The sequence below is a fragment of the Passer domesticus genome, chromosome 5 (genome assembly GCF_036417665.1).
Source record: "Passer domesticus isolate bPasDom1 chromosome 5, bPasDom1.hap1, whole genome shotgun sequence".
NCBI classification, from domain to species: Eukaryota; Metazoa; Chordata; class Aves; order Passeriformes; family Passeridae; genus Passer; species Passer domesticus.
This window is the reverse complement of record NC_087478.1, coordinates 82602089-82621110: the sequence shown is the minus strand read 5'-3', so window position 1 is coordinate 82621110 and position 19022 is coordinate 82602089. Positions and strand designations below refer to the sequence as shown.

Here is a 19022-nt window from a genome sequence, read left to right as displayed (position 1 = left end):
GCAAGAGGAGACAAGAAGCTGAAATGGCATTTATTGAAAGAGTGGCATTCCTGCGAAAGGAAAACATTGAGGCGAGCAGCTGCACATACAACCATCAGTTATAATGTGAAGGTAAAGGAAAAAGTGCCAACATTTTCAAACATGTATTCTGCTGGAAGAACAAATTATAGAAGTGTGAAAGTTGTTGTGTTTCCCCAGTGCAGCATTTTCCATTAAAACAGGTATTAATCTCTGCTAATTTAAGCAAGATAGTCAGACCTGTGGCCAAAGAACTACTGAAAACCAACTCACCACTTGCTAATTTAGTGACCATTGCCTTGACTGTCCCCTTGGTGATTGCTTCCTGTTTCTCACCCCCAATTTTCCAAGATCATACATACACCTACATCCATGCAGTGGATGTTATACAATTAGTAGGCGTACACATGTACGGAGAACTAATTACAGCAAGACTTTATTTTGCTTTTTATGCTACGGTTCATCAACCCTACGCGAGGTTACAGAACAATGCCAGCAGTTTTCACCCTGGGGAATTCATTCCACATGTGATCTGCAGTGCTACTGCTGGGCAGGGCACTCCACTAAGTCACCACTGGGAAATCAGAGATATGTCTCAGATTATCAGAACGTGGTAGAAACAGCCGCCTACTTGTCTTAATTGATCCGCGCCTTATGGTCTGAGCTTTCAGTTTAATGAGCTCTATCCAGCTGTTGCATCTGTCTGCAAAGGAACTGTAATCAACTGACGTTGCTGGAAACACAGACAGAAAAACAAAAGAAAAAAAACACAAAAAAAATATATGGATGATGTCTCTTGCTCATCTCAGTGCTCCTTTCTGAGGAAGCAGTGATTCCTGACTGAGAGAGAACAACCATCCGCCTGCAGGTCTGTCTAAAAGGAGAAGTTACAGGACAGGTTTGGACTTGTCCAAACCAAAGTACCGATTTCTGGTGATGTCCCAGCTCTGAACCAACTGCCTGAGTGGGACTTCAGCACTGAAAAAACATGCAAATACAGTCATTAAGGACTTACGCTAGATTAGTTTTTTTTTATAATCTTAATTTAGGCTGCAAGTTATGACTTTTTAAACTTTATTTAAGCCTTTTTTAATTTTAATTGCTTTATTTTCCTTACAAAGAGCTGCTGATCAGGATTTAAATTTCACAAATGTCTTTAACTAACCTACAGAGTGAAAAAAACCCCAACCCTTTGGTGATGAGGATAAGAGTCACAAACTGAAACAACACCTCTGTTTTAAACACAAATGAATCTTCCTTACAGAACAGTCTTCCTTGCCCCAACATCCTCCCTCCAACACCCCTCCCACTATCATTACCATAAGAAGTAAGAGTTGTTTCTGCTATGACTTTTGGTATTAGTTGCAAGGGTGTTTGCACATCTTTAAAAAAAAGGGGGGGTTGCGAACACCGTTTCTTCATTGTCCTGAAGAAACGGGAGGAACACATGCTAACTTCAAATCAACACAGGCAAAACAGCTCTCTTCCCAGGGACTCATTTTCTGCCAGATAAAATTATATCAATGTACCTGACAGAGAGGCTGTTATTATTAACAAATTTAACTTTAATAATTAAAAATCACATCAAAATATTAGGATCTCATTAAGCCACACCAGAGCATGCACCCTCAGTTAAGTAGTAAACACTTCCTGGAGTAAGACACATCCAAAAAGAGTATACCAATACCCCAAGAACGCTCATTCTGTTCTGGCAGATGGCTAAATTAAGGAAACTCACCTCTCTGAGCAGCAGGAATACCTGTGTGGGAGCTTGCACCCTCCAGGACTTCTAACAAAACAAAATTAATTGCGTTCAGATCATCTAATAAGCAGAGTTACAGGACAACAGCTTCCAAGAAAGATGGGGGGGACTACTTCCAAGGGCCTGGAGTGACAGGACAAGGGGAATGGCTTCACACTGACAGAAAGTGGGTTTGCATGGGGTATTGGGAAGGAATTCCTCCCTGTGTGTGGGGCAGGGCTGGCACAGGGTGCCCAGAGCAGCTGGGGCTGCCCCTGGATCCCTGGCAGTGCCCAAGGCCAGGCTGGACACTGGGCTGGAGCAGCCTGGGACAGTGGGAGGTGTCCCTGCCATGGCAGGGGGTAGGAATGAGATTAATAATTGGTCCCTTCCAACCCAAACTACTCCATGATTCTGTGACCCCTATAAAAGATTTTAGAGTCAATGAGAAAACCCCACACACTATATAGTATGCTGTGTATTTTGATAACAGAGTTAGTATAAATAATTCACTTTACTAAATCTACCTTGCAATTTTAATATGTTTATTCATCAAAGGTCACTACTATGTAAGACTGTAAAACAGTATTTTCAAAACAACAATCCTACAGAAAAGTATAAATATATTAAATAGCCTGTTAAGTAAATGTAACTACAACGAGGTTGTGAAGAAATGACAGATGGAATAATCTTCAGGCTGAACTGCTCTGCCTACAGCACGATGTGGGATGTGGAGAACAGCAGGAAAAGGGGTATGTGGGAACAGGCTGCCCTCCACTGGTCACTGCCCAGCACACACTGAGCACAGCCCAGTAATTGCTAGACACGCTAGCAGACATTTCTGGATAGCTTCTCTTTTTGAAAATAAAACATGTAGCAAATTAAAAGTTAAGCATTAAGAAAAAAATCAGTAAGAATCTTTTTGCTGAAATTAATCTGGCCTCTGAAAATACAAGGAAGTGCGGTAGGCACCTTTCTTTACACAAAAGAAATAGCAGGAAAAAAAGGGAGCTCAAACATTTACAGTAACTCCCAGATATTTAATTTCATCTCAGTAACAATTTTGGTAGATAATCCAACAAGGGAGAAGGAATTAAAGACAGCTGATTTCAATGAATTGAATTTTTAATGGAGTCATAGAAGAACTGTGACAACCATTCTTGAAGTGCAGCTGTATCTCAGGTAAAATAAAGCAGCTCTTTACCAGCTACAGTGTGCTGCACTGTACAGATTATTTACTATACAAGTTTAGGCTCCTTCACTTACAGGAAATTTGCATGCAACCAGTATCTGGTAGATAAAGTATTTCCTATCATGAAAACAATGAGATTAATTCTGTGAGGCTGAAAAAACATGGAGGTCCTTTATAAGGGCCATTTACAGTATGTGACAAGCCAAATTGTTAGGTAATTGATAGTTATGTCAGATGACACCCAACACCCAGTGGTTTGCAGCATCCTCAATGTTCTAAATGCAAAGATGGGAAATATGGACAGAATGATCATCCAAGCCACCTTCTGTGACTCTCAAAAAACTTCACAACAGGAGTAAATATACCCACTATGCTTAGGCAGCAAAGCACATTTAAAGCCTGTGAAAGTACAGACATTTTAAAGCCTCTACAACTATGAAAGAGCAGAACTCAAAGTCCATAAAAAACGACAGTTTAATATTCTTCCTCTTAACTGACCTTTAGCTGGAGAGAATGGTTGAGAAGAAAGGGGATCAGAGCAAAGTTCCAAGGGGAATTGCAGCTGTTCTTCATTGTCTGTAGATGCTGCAACAAAGAAAACATGGCCAAGTGATGATTAACCCCCAAAACAAGATTTGCCAGTAATTACAAGCAGAGTCAATTTAGTCAGGTCTGACTTGAAGAGGTATTTTCAGCATGTGCAGAAAGTGATGCAGTTCTGCAGAAACAGGTGTGTGACAACAAATCCAGCTGCAACTTTGAACAGAGCTTGTGCTCCACTGAAGAGGATTTGAAGGTTTTAGGAGAAAGATGAAGTCCATTCATGCATTTTTATTTTGATTCTGCTGTTGGATCTACATCAGCTATTATAATAAAAATTAGCACTTATTTCACATGAAACACTTCACTGTACTGAAGAAGTCAGCTATAACTCATGTTTTAGAAACATGTGGCTCTATTTTACTAATTCCAGTCTGAAGAACTGGGTATCCTCAGAGTTCTGTCTGAATTCCCACTTCAGACTGCACACCTCCATTTCTAGCATAAGACAGTACTTCATTAGCAAGGTGACATATGCAGATCACAGCAGTCTCTTCCATCCCCTCCACGTGCTTCACTGAGCTCCAAAGCTATTACTGACCTGCTTAAGGATTTTCAGAAGGTGGGATTTTTTTAGCAGTATTACAAATACTTTATTTTCCACCTTCTTCAAGTATAGACAAAATTTCTACTTGGAAGAACAAGTATTCCCTGATGATTTACACATGTTCCAAAATACAACAGAAATAACATCTGTTACACCAACCTTTCAATCAAAGTAGTATCACAGAAGAGGAAAGTACTATAGATTTGTTGATTATGTAAAATAAATGCATAATACTTGATAAGTAAGTCATCCTGCTGGAGGTCAAGTACATGAGAACTCTAAAAAACCTCTATGTGTTGAAAGACCCTCCCTAAAAAATGTACCTATTTTTATACATTTCGTGATCCTTCTGGGTCCCTTTCAACTCAGAATATTCTGCAGTCTGTGATCTGTACATGTAACAAATTAAAATCCAGACTCATTAGGCATGGGGGATAAAAAAGGAAAGATGCCTCACAATATTTACCTCTTTGCTGTGATTTTTCTGTAGGTGCTTTGTTGGCTTGTAGTGCTTGGTTTTTGTCATATGTGATGGCAACAGCTGTGACTGCAATCTGCAGATCAGAAATATTTGGCATATTAGGAAAGTTCATCTCTTGTGCAATCTGAAAAATAGTTTTACAAGCAAGCAGTTCTTTGCATAGAAACATAATAGGGAAAAAAGCCATGTAAGAATTCACCAGGCATAGCAGTAAATGAAATCCCAGCCCAGCTCAGCCAAGCAGCAAACATTACCTAGGGCTGAAGCTGAAGGCAGCAATTCCCTTACCTGAACCAGCTCATCCTCTGGCAGAGCCACTGTGAAGTTCACATGGCAAAGACAGCAGGGAACCATGGACCGCAGCTTAAAATACAAACTCTGTGGAAGACAGGATTTCATTCGGTGTTACTCAGGAAAAAAAAGTGGTTTATTTCAGAGAAATCAGGGATCAAAACTTTTCACAGTAGAAGTCATCTAATGATATTAAGTTTTTCTGGAAGAAGAATTAAATGTGTGCAAAGTCACGACAGAATGCAATTTACTGTGGAGCTATCTTTCTATTTCTAGAGAATCCTGCTAGTCAAAGCACTCCACCAGGCTCTGGAAATCCCGGATATACTAAAACAGGCTGAACCTATCTTTACAGCAACTCATGAGCTAATTACAGACACTTTGCAGTCTATTTCCAAAATTATGAGGCACATGTTATTTTCAGTATAGCTGAATTTTACTTGGCTCCCATTTGAACACTTAAAGTATTTGAAATAAAATTCTTACCTTCAACAGATTCTCACAGAGATCATTAAAGTTCTTATTGAGTGTTTGATTTGTTGGGTTAATGTTGCTTAATCTGGACACTCTAACTGCTGTGAACATCTGAATTAGAAACAAACATGGGGATTTTTTGCCAACATATGCAAATATATTTTATCCACTGTCTTAAACACAAATTCATAAAGAAGGAAAATAATGTAAAATATGTTAATATATAGGTTCAATAAGTAACAAAATAAGTTAGCAAAGCAACACAGTCAACAATCTGTTCCCTTTAAGAGGCTTCAAACCTATCCAAACCTTTCAAAAAGCCAAAACTTTGAAGTTTAAATTTACTGTAATTACTTCCATATTTCTGTATTAGCTTATTTGTTACATGACAGCATTAAAAAAAAAAACAAAAGCCCAGGTTCTCATACCTTATTGTTCTTACCAAAAGACTACTTTTATTTCTGTCACAAGGGTTTCCTTTGAGTTTAGCTTTCAAAATATATATTTAAATTACTACAGCATATTTCAACACAGTTTAGCAAAAAGTTTCAATTTTGAATAACCTTACTTGAATTTCTGGTGTCCAGTTATTTATACCAGGCATAATTTCTGTGTTGCAGCTGTAGAAACCTGTGGAAAAAAATATTTGTGAAAAAACCAAAATCTATTTTATACACTGCAATATAAAAATACTTGTAAAGGAAACATATGTGACAAGGCTTCGCAAGTATTTTCCCTCATGTGGTTTTGAATACTGAATAATACACCAGAAATAAGATCAACATTCAAAAAACAAATACAGAATTTCGTAGGAGGAGCCAACACCCCAAATCCACAACTGCTCCACCTATTTCTCTTAGATAAACTATGCACCAGTGAGGAAATTTTTTAAAAAGGTGTGATATGAAATGTTATAAAGCCAACCTTTAATAGAGAGCACAGAAAAGGCTGTAAAGGAACTACTGTAGTGACTGACTGCAAATGGAAAACAGAATTATAGTGCCTAAACAGCAGAGTAAGTTATTAACAGCAGGTCAGCGATTCTGAAATCCTGAAGACAGAGTTAAATAAGCAGAAAAGAGGCTAATATGGTAGGACCTATATAAAAGCACAAAATGAGCTAGAAAAGAAATTTTGTAGCAGCTTACAGAGGGTATAAATATTAATAGGCTGTCTTTCAGAACATCAAAAGCAGAAATTCTGTTGAAAAATCAAAGATTTAGAAAGGATATGCAGAAAACATGCTTTTCTTTTTACAACAGTGTAGAGCTTTCCAAAACAGCAGAAAACCAGTCCTTTGTTTATTTATCTTGAACAAGTGTCTGAAGGAGATACTGAACAAAAAGGCAAAAGAAAGATTCCTATAAATCACAGAACAGGCAAAAGATCAAACAGCTCTGTGACACTGAAGTGTCAGCTTACTCCACTACCAGAGAGCAATGCTTGATCTCCAAGTAATGAGGTGCTAGAGTCACTGGTCCTCCTGCTCTCCTCAGTGCAGGCGTGTGTGTGTCACTGCTCAGCCCAGAGCAGCTGCAGGCACAGCACTGCAGGCACAGCACTGCAGCCCATCTCCCCAGGAGCTCCCCAGGAGCAGGCACTGCCCACCAGCTCTCAGCAAGCACACACCAGAGGCACCTGCCTTGCACCACCCACCCTGGGCATCAGCAAGATCCCTCACCAAGGTCTCCTAACAAACTAACAGTGAAGCATCATCAAATGAAATGTAAATACAAGACTAGGAAAAGAGGGACAAAACTGCTTCATTTTCACAGTGGAAACATCTGTAATTTTGGATTTTGTGCTTCAAACACATTCATAACTTACATGCAGAAGAGGATAAAACAAGATGATGGCTGAGGGCCTTAATTTAGGGCAATAAAATCAACTGTAGCAGAACTGGATTATCAGTGAGGAATAAAAGACTTGGTGATAGTAACAGATAACTACAAGGACAGTTCTGAGCTTGACACGACAAGATTAACACTGGTACCAGTTATTAGGAAGGAAACCAAGACATGGAAATTCACAAAGACAAGAGAAAGGACAAGGACAAATCAAACGTCCAGAGCAATTTCTATATAATGGACACCTATATTTGCCTCTTATCCAGAACCAGCAGTTCTGTTACGGAAGGTATGACATAGCCTTGCAAAAATAAATAGCATAAAGACAAGTGATACCAGGTAGTAATTAGTTCTGTATTCTACTTTCATTACCCTGAAACCTCCAAATCCATAATTCAGTCTAAAATTCTTCAGAAACAGTAATATTGTCAGTTGTCTTAGAACTTTTAAAATAATTTTAAGAACACTAGTAATATTTTGTCATTTTGCAGCCTACAGCATAAATTAGGAAAATATGGTTGTAACTATACCAGAAGGTGGAGGAACATCTGTCAGTAAGGAATGTACATCTTCCATTGCATCTGTGTCATCAATCTGCAGAAAGGGAACAATTGAGAAAATCATGTTGCTGTGCCAGTAAGAAGTTTCCAAAAGAAATCAAATAACCTCCATTCCATTCAACCTTTAACACTCTTCTTTTAGATCAGACTGAGAGCCTTGCTACCTGCTGTAAATACTTCTGGTGTGTCTTTACATTCATCCTGTCCTATTGACCTGTAAGAGACCCACATTCACCTCTAACTCCTAACATTTTCTTGCCAAGCATTTTAGGAATGGTTTATAATTTAACTCCAGTATTGTAGGGTTTTCTGTCAAGTAATGGGTCTTCTTCTCCCTGTCCATGTAAAAGGGATTGCCTTTCTTTTCCTTCAAAAAACAACCCAAAACTAAAGAAAACCAACCCAGATATCTTTACCTCTCATAACTGCCTTCTCAGCCTCTTTCAGCACATCCTCATCACAATGAAATTTTCACTACTTTTTCCTATATAGTTCCAGTGAACAATGATTTTACTCTTGAAAGCTTTGTCAGGAGTTTAACTAAATTTTCTGGAATATTGTTTCTGATATCCAATTAATCATAAACCCAACTTGTCAAACAAGATAGTAGTAAATGATTCCACAGATAAAAAATAATTTTTTTCTAAAAATGCCTTACAAAAATCTTCAATTTTTTACAAAGGTATTTGACCCTTTTTGTGAAAGCAGCAGCCAATCTAAATTCATTATCCCAAACTCTCCCAGCTTGTTATTTTTTCACTGTCCTTTCATATCTCTGTTTTCAAACAAACAAACCCGTTAGAGTGCTCCCTCATTCTTCCTATCTACAACCTTTCTTCCAGATTATTTTCTATGAAGATGGTGATTTGTGAAGATGAACAAAGCCTTAGATGTACCTTCGGCTGCAATTATAGGCTGTATTTTGAAGTGGTTTTTAGTCAGTGATAGGTATTTGTACTGTCTGTATCTACAGGATTATCAAAACTCCAGCCCTTTTTTAACACTTGCTGGAGTATTAAAGACTTCAACACAGACAATGTTCAATCATCATGTTTTTGAATTTTAGTGAATAGAGAGGTAACAGAAATCTATGCCCTTTATTTATCTGCAGGTGTTGCTCTTTTTGGTTGCAGCTGTAGAAAGAACTGGAAGGTATTGTCACAAGGTGTGAATCCTTAAATTGTGAAAAGCAATAGCCGAAATTCAGAAAATCTTTTATGTGCTCTCTTGGCACATGCAGTTTTTCAAATGCTTTGAATACAGCCCATTCTGGAAACTAATAACTCTGAATCTTCATCTACAAAGGTAAGAGCTTTGAAACAGAAAGAAAATACAATCTTTTTATTTGCTAAATATAAAGTGTGGCAACACAGAACCTCAGTGTTTATAAAAATAGATCTTGAGTTTTTGATTAGTCCGATCTGCTGCTCGGAGCAAGCAGAAGAACATTTCTTAACAGCTCTTAATTATTAATCTAGAGACTGCTACATATTCATGAACAGAAGGGCAATCTCTTTTCAGATACTCTGTAGACAGAGCTGTGCTCTAAGCAAACAGAGTAAAAAAAGAGAGACAAAGCAAAATCTAATACTTCACTTTTCCTATTGATACAAAAGAGAAAAAATAATGCACAATTTAGGAACTGTTCCTGGAGATGAGGAAGAAAACTTTTTTTAATACATATTTCAGCAGAAGACAAGTATGAACATGAGTAGTGAAAATGTTTATCACCTCCAAGACAAAAGCATCCTTCTTCCCATGTGAAAGGTCAAGCTCTGTAACTTCATCAGAGCTTTCTGATTGAGATCTCAATAGCCTGGAACGTTGTCTTGGCTCTGGAATGGGAGACCCAATAATTTCTTCAGGTAACTCCTAAAAACAATGTAAAAATTAAGAGATGTTCTGCCCAGTTTAAAAAAAGTTCAACTCTACACAAGTTGTTAACAATTATAAGAATCAGCTCATTCTGAAAATCATTCTACTGAGAAATATATCTAAATAATACCAAAGTGATTTGGCTATGTGGCAAAGGAATCTGAAAATTCCAGCAGCTTCCAAAATCCAGTAAAAGAAGTCTGTATCTCTGTTAGTAAATGAACTTACATTCTGCAAGACTCAGTAAGAAAAAATGGATATACAGTGAATATATTGGAATCAGAATGCTTTATTTTTTAAGAATAAAAGATTTACTTACTGGAGGATTAATCTCATACAGTTCCTTGTTCTTTGCTATTGTATCATTTATTTTCTTTTGCATATGGGATATGTGCTGCTCATAGGTGCCATCATTTGGAGTCTTCCCAGCAATCTGAATGCCTCCAGGTGTTGGCAAAGCTGCTAAATACACACCTGTTGCAGACTTTTTAGAAGTCACAAAGAAAAAGACAAGTATATAAGCATGAATTGCTAATATTTTCATACAAAGCTTTCCATAATGCTTATGCTAAAACAGCATTGTAACATGCAAACGACAGCAGCATGTCTTGCAAATAAACATATGGATCTCTCTCCTGTTTTATGAAAAAAACTTCACTATTCTTTTAGAAAACGCCCTCTTTTCCATTTTTCACAGTGGAACTCTAAAACTCCCCTGGAAATTCCAAACAAACTAAAAATTAAAGCCTCTGCTCCAGTACGTTTTGTGTAAGCAAACAGTTTGAGTTTTTGATGATCTAAAATTTGGCCAAACCATTTACAGCATCAGTGAGGTTGTGATAACCCTATTTCTATTTACAGAAACAGATCATGAAAGACAAAAGATGCCAGCCAGAATTACCCAAGCATCCCCTGATGCAGGAAGAAGCAGCATCTTTCACTATTCTAATCTAGCATGAAAGAATGGGGTTAGAAAATATTGTTAATGAACATCTCCTGACTTTCTCAAATCTATAATTTATTTCTTCCGTTCCATCAAAAAAAGGCAACAGAACTTCCCCTTACTGCCAAATAACCAAAATATTTACTGACAGACTTAATTGACCTTATTAGTCATGGAACTGCAATTCAATGTGAAGAACAGGGATCTCTTTGACAGGACCTTTAAAGAATACCATCATTTTTCTACACTATGTGCCAATTAACTGTTTGAAGTGTCTCTTCCTCTCATCCCCTTTTTAATCATCTTGTCTTTTACCATTTTCAAGAGATCTGAATCTTCTTCTGCTGTCTTGATCAATCTGTCATGATTTTACAATAATTAAGATGCTTGGTTTTAAAATGATGTTTTGATGTCTGATCACTGTGAATCCCACAAGACTTGCATGTCTTCCCAAAAACATACTCCAGGAACACAGAACCACCCCAGGATTCCAACAGTACTTACTGCCAAGCCCATCAGCATGTTTTCCCCCACAGTGATCTGAATTCTCAGCCCAAAGAGGGCATTCATTCCCCTCAGCTTGAGTTTGTTCATCAGCTGCGTGTGCACTTCGTACTCCATGAAGGGCAGCAAGTTACTGATGGAGGTTGCGTTTGCTTCAGCCTGAGCTTTCTTCTTCAGACGGCACAACCTGGCAACACAACCAGCACAGACAGAGCTCCAGTGCATCTGGGGAGGCTGAAAGGGACCACAGGCTATCTGCAGTTCTTTCTCCTCAGTCTATAACCTAACACAGCTTCTTTTCAATTTTCTAGATTGCTGCAACAGTACAATAAAATGCCAGTTCTTTACAAGAGCTCTTTGAGACAGTGCCATCTGGAAACTTCTATTTTCAGCTTTTCTTCTAAGACCCCCAATGCAAACGTCTGTTTCTCTTGCTGCAAGCCTCAAACATTTCAGGCACAAGTACAGAAAATTACTACTGTAATTTCTAGTGGCAGAACTTTCAAAATTCCTATGAATACTGTTACTCAAGACGCACATTGGAAGGGAGAAAAAAATCCCAAAATCAAACCAAACCCCAGTGCCCTCACAGCTAAAGCATTAATCATATTTATCTGAAAAGAATAAAATGAAGAGCATAGCAATCCCATCTCTGACTATATGTTAGTCATCTCCACTCTTTGGGTTTAGTTCTACAAGCTGAAATTCAAAGCCCACACCAGTGCAGTGATACTTTCAGAGAGAAATGTTATTCAAGAACACAAGCCAACTGTATGTTTTATAATACAAGGTTTGATAACACATCAGATTTTAGCAACAGGAATTCTTTCAAAGGCCTCCCAAACTTTACTAGACTAAGGAAGTATTTTGATAAATACCTGGCTTGAATAAGACATCCCTTCCCAACAACTATTGCCTCTACAGGAAGGTCAATTGTGGTGAAAAGGACATCAGGAACTTTTTGCTTCCTGCAGTTGTAACAGTAAGTGAGGTGAGCAGGAAATGGCATGTTCAATTCATCGTATGGGATATGGCAAAATCCACAACCTGGTGGTGAAGCTTCTTCAATCCTAAAAATACATTATGGAGAGAATACTTAAAACATCTGCATCCTGGTAGCCACGCTCAGTAAGTGCACGTGTATAAACACCTGGAGAGACCTACTTAAATCATACACCACAACTGAACTCTGCTCCATTACACCAGCGTGTCAAGTGTTACAACATACCAACTACAAGAAGAAAAGGTTGCACACTACTTGCTAAATCACTATCAATAAAACTTGTATTGATACTTCTTATGCAGGGATTGAGAAAAAGAACATTCAGTGACCAGCAATTCATAAAAAACTGTAACATCACTGAACTGGCTTTAAGCAGTGTAACTTCCAAATATAATCCTTGATACAACAGTTGTACAAAGAATTTGCTGTAACAAACACACCAAAAATTCTCTTTTTCTCATTGTGTCCAAAACCCCATAAGAGCAGATTACAAACAACAAACCAATCATCCTTCTGAGAAGCAGCAGAATAAGGTATCAGGTAAAATTAATTATTTCCTTATAACAGTCTCTCCCCTTCATGAGGAATACCCAGGAATGACCACTATAAAAATATAAACAGGGAAAGCACAGGCCAACTGCATCACTGCAAACGGATTCTCTTTCACATAAACAATTCTTCAGTGACTTTGAAGAGGTGCTTAAGCAAGTCTGTCAGATTTGGAACACTAGTTATCGTAAGACTTTGGCAAATAGATTTTGTGTTGAGCATGAGCTTTGTCTGTTTACCTGTTTTACCTCCCTCTGGCATTTCCAATCCATGCCAAGACTCTTAGTAGCACCAAAACACATATTTGAAAAAAGGTATTATTTTCTTTATATTATGAATATGATATTTCTTCCTCTCCATCATACAGTGACTACAAAACCAAGTATTTTAGTTCTGGCTACAATTTTTAAAACTGTATCTACACCAGAAGACAATGGTCTTCTACTGACAAAGTAAAAGAATAATTCAGGAAATAATTCAGAAAAATTCTGAATAAACCATGTTGACTGCTTTATTACGGAAAAAGCAATGCAAGTGCTAAAGTGTAATGAATAGCCTTGCTTACAATTATAATTATTCCTTGAAATATTTGATTACTATCCTGAAGAACACATAATAAATTACCAATAAGCGTTAATTAATCTTTTTTCCCCAAAAATAACTTTGTGGCAATACTCATTCTTCAAATTTTATTTGCAAGAGCAGAAACAAAGGGGATCTTCATGTTTGGCCTTCAGTTTCATGATTTTGCTCATCAATTTCAACACATACCTATTTTGGAAAAATCAGCCATTGTATTTGTTTAACAACCAAGCTACTTTATCTCCCACACATAAATAGTATTTAATGGAGCAGACATACACACATTATAGACACAGCCACTTTTGGCTTATGTAAGTTATCAAACATCTGTCATTTCTTATGGTGTGATACAAAATTGAGAAAAGAGACCTGAGGAGCAGTGAAGGAAAAAACTGAGTTATGATCTGGGTTAGTAGTCAAACGTGTTACCTTATTGAGACTGTTAGAAATAAAAAGAGTATCTAATTGGGTGCAGAGCTCCATTACTCCTGTGGTGGTTGTTGTTAGTGAAAAGCAGTAAAGTGGTTGGTCCCGCATCCTGCACTGTAACACTGTAACCTACCCTAATAGAGAAGAACTATCTTGGCTCTGAGGAAAAAAATCAACCTCTCCCTTCTCTGACCCTATGGAAAAGAAGCCAGGCTGCCATGACAACCTTTGTTCCAAACAGCCTTCCATGGTGCCATCCTGAAGGAACCTAGGGTTCAGTACAGCTGCTGTGCCAGATGCGGACAAAATACAGACCTCTTCACTATAAGAGAAAAGAACAACAACAGAGTGAATTCCTGCTACTTAGTGGCTGCTTTTATATCAAATTATCAGATTAAAAGGCTACTACAAGTGTCATTGAAGCTCAACATCACTAATTCTGTGCACTTGTGCAATTTTATCCATTAAAACTCACAAACAATCCTCTTCTGGTATTTAAACCATAACCACTGCGTAAGTACAGGGTGAAGAAGGATTGAACAGAAAGACTTAAGAGCTTTGCGTCATGTTACAAACAATATAGCAACAGCAAGGCTAACCAGGTTTAAGTATGGTTTTCAGTTCTATGGCTAACAATGCAAAGAAATACAGCAAATCAATGAAACATTCAAAAAACCCAAGGCATAATTTTTTACCAAAGTAAAGGGGAAGTTGAGAGCCCCAGGATATTATTAACATTCAATTTTCAAAATTAAGTTAAAACTCAACACTGACAAGGTGCTTCTTGAAGGATAAAAAGTGGCAAAACAGTAAAATTTTACTAGGAAGAATTACAAAAATGGTACATTTTGCATATAAAGTAACCAGCCATACTTAGGATTTAGCAGAGTTCAAGCTCTCAGGACAATCACAGAGCTTTAATAATTCTCAAGTTGTTAAATAAGAAACAAACCTCTCGTACTCAGTATAAAATACTATATTGAAAAAAAATAGAGACAATCTTTCCCATTCATTTTCTAGAATGATACAATCATTCTAGATTGTATTGTTTCAATTTGTTGTTTCTCTTTCCAAAATAATTTTTCACACATAACATGTCTGGGAGACCAGTACTTAACACACACAGGCTTGTGCTTTAAGCATGGAATAAAGCTGAACTGGCAGTAAGTATGGGAACTCCAATAAATATTTTATCAATAATCAAACACTGCCACATTCAATTCCTTTAGAGAAATGCAAGCATCAAATAACCAATACCTGACTGCCTGTCTACGCTCTAAACATTCTTTCCCCATAGTTAGGGTAGAAAAAATAATGCAAACTATTTATGATTTTTACAAGAAGATTGATAAGCAAAGGAATAAATGCTTCATTTTGGTGTTATCATCCCTCAGTGATGGAGTAATTGAGGAAAATATGGCAAACCAAAACTTTTCCAACTTCTCTCCTTAAAAAAGCAAATTTTTAGTGTTTTTACCTTAAAATATTTAGGCAAAATCAACTCAAAAGAAAATAAATTCAGATGTTTGAATTTGCTTGCTACTTCCCAAATGCAATTCAAAATAATAAACCAGAGTAATTTTCTGTTTAATATCAGCAGACACACCTCACTCCAGAGCAAGCTTTTTTTGGGCCTGAAATTTGAAATTTTCCACTTAAGTCCTGGTCTGCCAGTTGTTATCCAATAATGAAACTTCAATACATATACTTCTAGGAACAGTTGTAATTATTTAGGTAGATTAGGTTTAGAAAACTTCATGGGTAAATTAATATTGTTACAACAAAACAAGTTGTACGTTTTAGTTTAAAAGAAAAAATTTTAACATTCATTAGAAAATACCTAAAGCCCACATCTAAACATATATAAAAATACCTAATAATGAAATTTCATAATCTCACTTAAACTCTGTAAAGCAGTTATAGAATAGATGATACCAACACTCGTACTGGAATAGTTAACTTTTAACACACTGATAATAAAATGAAAAAAATTTCTGTGGCATTTTGAAAATCAAATCATCATCATGATTTACCAAATGCTGGTTGATTCACTGTAGCCCACTACAGCATGACAACCCAATGCCTTGGCATGGGATTTTATTTCTTGTCTGATTTCTGCCCACCAGGCATCCCGTGTCTCTGGTTCATCTGAAAGACAAAGTGTAAATCAGTTCACTCTTCTGGGCTGTGCCGACACAAAGCTTCATGCAGTTAACCTGAAAAGCTGAGGTTTGCATATGCAAGTGCTTTGAATGTGGACGCCTTCTTTCCTTCCTATTTATCACACTTCAAGGAAACACTAATGGGACTTCTTCACTAATTAGCTTGTTTCTCCCCCAGAGAGCAAGTTCTCCCAAATTACTGCATTCTTCTCGTTGTCCATATGACAGAGAACACTAAAATACTGTAGATACTGTTCCAATCTCTACCTGGTTTTAGTCCAAACCACACTCTCAGCTTCCAACACAAATGCAGTGTGTAACTTGCAATAAAGCATCACAGATACTCTGTAATGCTGAAAGACTAACAGTAATGAAACTGTATTTCTAGCAGTAAACTGATATTTTACTTTGCTGTACACTTGGTATCTTTGAAATAACCTCAGTAAGTTTTCCTACTGGGAGCAGTTCTCTCTGCTAACCAGATTTTGAAAATATTTGTTCAAAACTGTATCACTAATCAAATGGACAGTTCTGTGGCTCTCCTAACTGTGAGAAGCCATACAGATTTGAAACTACTTCTACAATTCCAACGTGAAGAAATACAGGATGTATGTTGTCAGTGCTTTTTTGAGTCAGTATCCTGGAAACTGCACCTTCCCTCCATGCCCATGAATGGATTCGAATTACCTTTACCGTCCTCAAGGTTATATATTAAATATATCCTGCCTGCTTTCTTGAAAGACAAGATACAAAAATACAAAGAGACCGTGCTGCTAGAGTAAGTTCATGCAGTCCATTTATTTTTTAACTGCTCAGCAATTAGTTCCCACAACTAAAGCTCTTGTCTTACAAGCTTTTTACATATGGAGCCAAAAAATACTGAATATACAACTAGAATTTGTCAGCTGTTTCTTGCCTGAGAACTTACCCGTTTCAATGAATGTAGTTAGCAACTGTGTTAATTGTTGATACAAAAAGGGAAAACCAGTAACAAACAATCAGCACTCGGATATTACCAAGGGTTCTGAGTAGAGAGATTCTTATGGAATTTCCCTGAAATTAACCAAACTTAGCACAGATACAAACTTCTGGCTACTGAGTTCTCCTTGCTGAATCATAATTTAAATATCAAAGTCAAAAACTGAAATTTATTTGGAACCAATTTTGTACTACCAGGAATATTTACCAACACAGTGTATGATAACCATGTTATCATACACTTGGTTCTCTGACAACATGACAAACAAAAATGCAAGATGCAGATATACACATAATTTAAAAGTTACCAAAACAGAAATATTGTAAAGATGTATTCATTCATGACTTTACCTCAACTTTGCATTTAGAACTAGGCTCTAATTTTTCTAACTAAACTAATGAGTTTTTTTCTAGGTCAAAGGGAGAGCACAGAGGTCTGTATATTCAATTATACCTAACTTTAGATGGCAATGCTTGTGCAACTCACAGCACTGCACTGACCAGCAGCAGCCTGGATGCTCAGACTAAATTTTATTCAACCTTTGCTTTAAGAAATGAACATTGAACAGAAAAAACCTTACAGTGAGAGTTCTTAGGAATGTTCTCTGCAACCAACAAAAACATACAGGTCAGGACACAAACCAAGGGATTTCTAAGAACTGTACCAATCATGTTCTGTAATCCAAGTTCACTTTAGCAGGTTTCAGTGCACTACTGGCAGGCTCTTGAGGTGCTGCACTTTACTCTCAGTGTGAAAACACTGTTTAAATCCTCTCAGTGACTGGGGAAAGAAATGCTTAAGGTGATACTCAGCAATCCTGACCCAGATTCCTGGAGCACCTGCTCTTCTCAGCTTTGGAATTCCTGAGATTCCTACAGAAATCCTCCCTCACACACAGGGCTGGAGCTCCCCAGCTCAGCTCTCAGAACCACCTGAGGTACAAAAAGTGGGAAACGCCTTCTCTTTGCAGGTACCCCTCTGGACAGAGGCTGCCTCTGCTGCCAGCAGGGAACAGCAGCAGGGCTGGCTGAACTGAGGGAGAATCTCTGGAAATGGCTGGTAAGGCCAGGCTACAACATCTGACAAATTTAGAGTGCATGGAAGATGAGGGACCACAAGCACATTCTGTGAAAGTTCTTTTGAACTCTTTCTGGTGAAATGGACATGGATCTTGGGAGCAACTCCTCCTTTCCCCTCCAGTCATGGGCCAGAGATTGTTCTGATAAGCAATGTGTTTCTCCTTATTCATGAAAAGTCTAAGTAGCAGCAAAAGTGCTTCTCTGACCATGCAGAAAAACACCTGCTCAGTGAGACTGGATCACAGGCAGCTGGTTATAAACATTGACTAAAGAGCCACACAAATTCTTGTACTCCACAGAAAAACACCTGCAAAGAAGAAAATACCCGTTTTTCTAGACAAAAATCGCCAATTTTCAAAACTACAACTTTTTACACCTTTTGGTTCCATCTGGCAAAAACTGCTTCTACTTATCATCAGTGACAATTCAATGTCAAAGTGCAAGAAAATGTGAAGTCATGATGAGGATTTGAGAGTTAGCAAGAGGTGAAGTGACTGAGGATGAACACAAAAAGTGCTGTGAAATAAAGGTAAGATTGATAAAGACAAGAATGACATTGAAAAGGAATGTAGCCACAGTGAAAACTGAAATGGAATGAGATGTTGAAAGGAAACAGGGATCCTTAAAGTGAACATAAAAGGTAGAAATAGTGACGGGTCCCAAATTCTATGCAAACATTTAGCTCTCCTCCACAAAAATTTATAGTTTAAATTATTGAACTTAAGAGACTTAATTTTCTCACCTACCATCTAGAAGGACACATTGTCATTATGGCAAACACACTGTTGTGAAGTTGCTCAACACTGTCTTGCTAAAACAATATTTAACCCTTTATTCTAAGAATCTGTTCAATAGCCTCACTAACAAAACTATTAACTAAAGAAATGTAATGGATCATTTTCATTCTTTTGAGAGGTAAGAAGTATTTTCCAGCCCTTGTCTTCAGCGTTAACAGGATCAGACCCAATTCAAAGAATCTAACAACTTCTTATCGCACAAGAACAAATATTTCTATAAGTCATGCAGAAACAATTGTTTGTAAAGAAGACCATGACCTCTGCTTAAGATATTTGACTATTTTTTATTCCAGAAAGAGGCCAAAAAAAAATTATTATATTTATATATAAATACTGTAAATTCACAGTTTATATGAACTTACCTTTGCG

At 37.4% G+C, this 19022-nt stretch overlaps 1 protein-coding gene across 24 annotated transcripts in view; it reads right to left on the bottom strand.

The window, feature by feature from the left end:
- Positions 1-19022, bottom strand: part of C2CD5 (C2 calcium dependent domain containing 5) — a 55927-nt gene that overhangs the window by 5392 nt on the left and 31513 nt on the right. For 6 of the 24 annotated variants that reach the window (XM_064421485.1, XM_064421488.1, XM_064421495.1 and 3 more), the window contains 14 exons: positions 15670-15784; positions 13770-13958; positions 11952-12143; positions 11074-11260; positions 9946-10110; positions 9483-9623; positions 7722-7785; positions 5913-5974; positions 5357-5455; positions 4868-4957; positions 4565-4652; positions 3450-3536; positions 1757-1807; positions 650-751 (listed from right to left, as the gene is read on the bottom strand). In XM_064421485.1, the coding sequence (XP_064277555.1) occupies positions 650-751; positions 1757-1807; positions 3450-3536; positions 4565-4652; positions 4868-4957; positions 5357-5455; positions 5913-5974; positions 7722-7785; positions 9483-9623; positions 9946-10110; positions 11074-11260; positions 11952-12143; positions 13770-13958; positions 15670-15784 (1632 nt within the window). The remainder of the gene's footprint in view (positions 1-649; positions 752-1756; positions 1808-3449; positions 3537-4564; positions 4653-4867; positions 4958-5356; positions 5456-5912; positions 5975-7721; positions 7786-9482; positions 9624-9945; positions 10111-11073; positions 11261-11951; positions 12144-13769; positions 13959-15669; positions 15785-19022) is intronic. The other 18 variants (XM_064421489.1, XM_064421497.1, XM_064421492.1 and 15 more) reach the window with 8 other exon arrangements.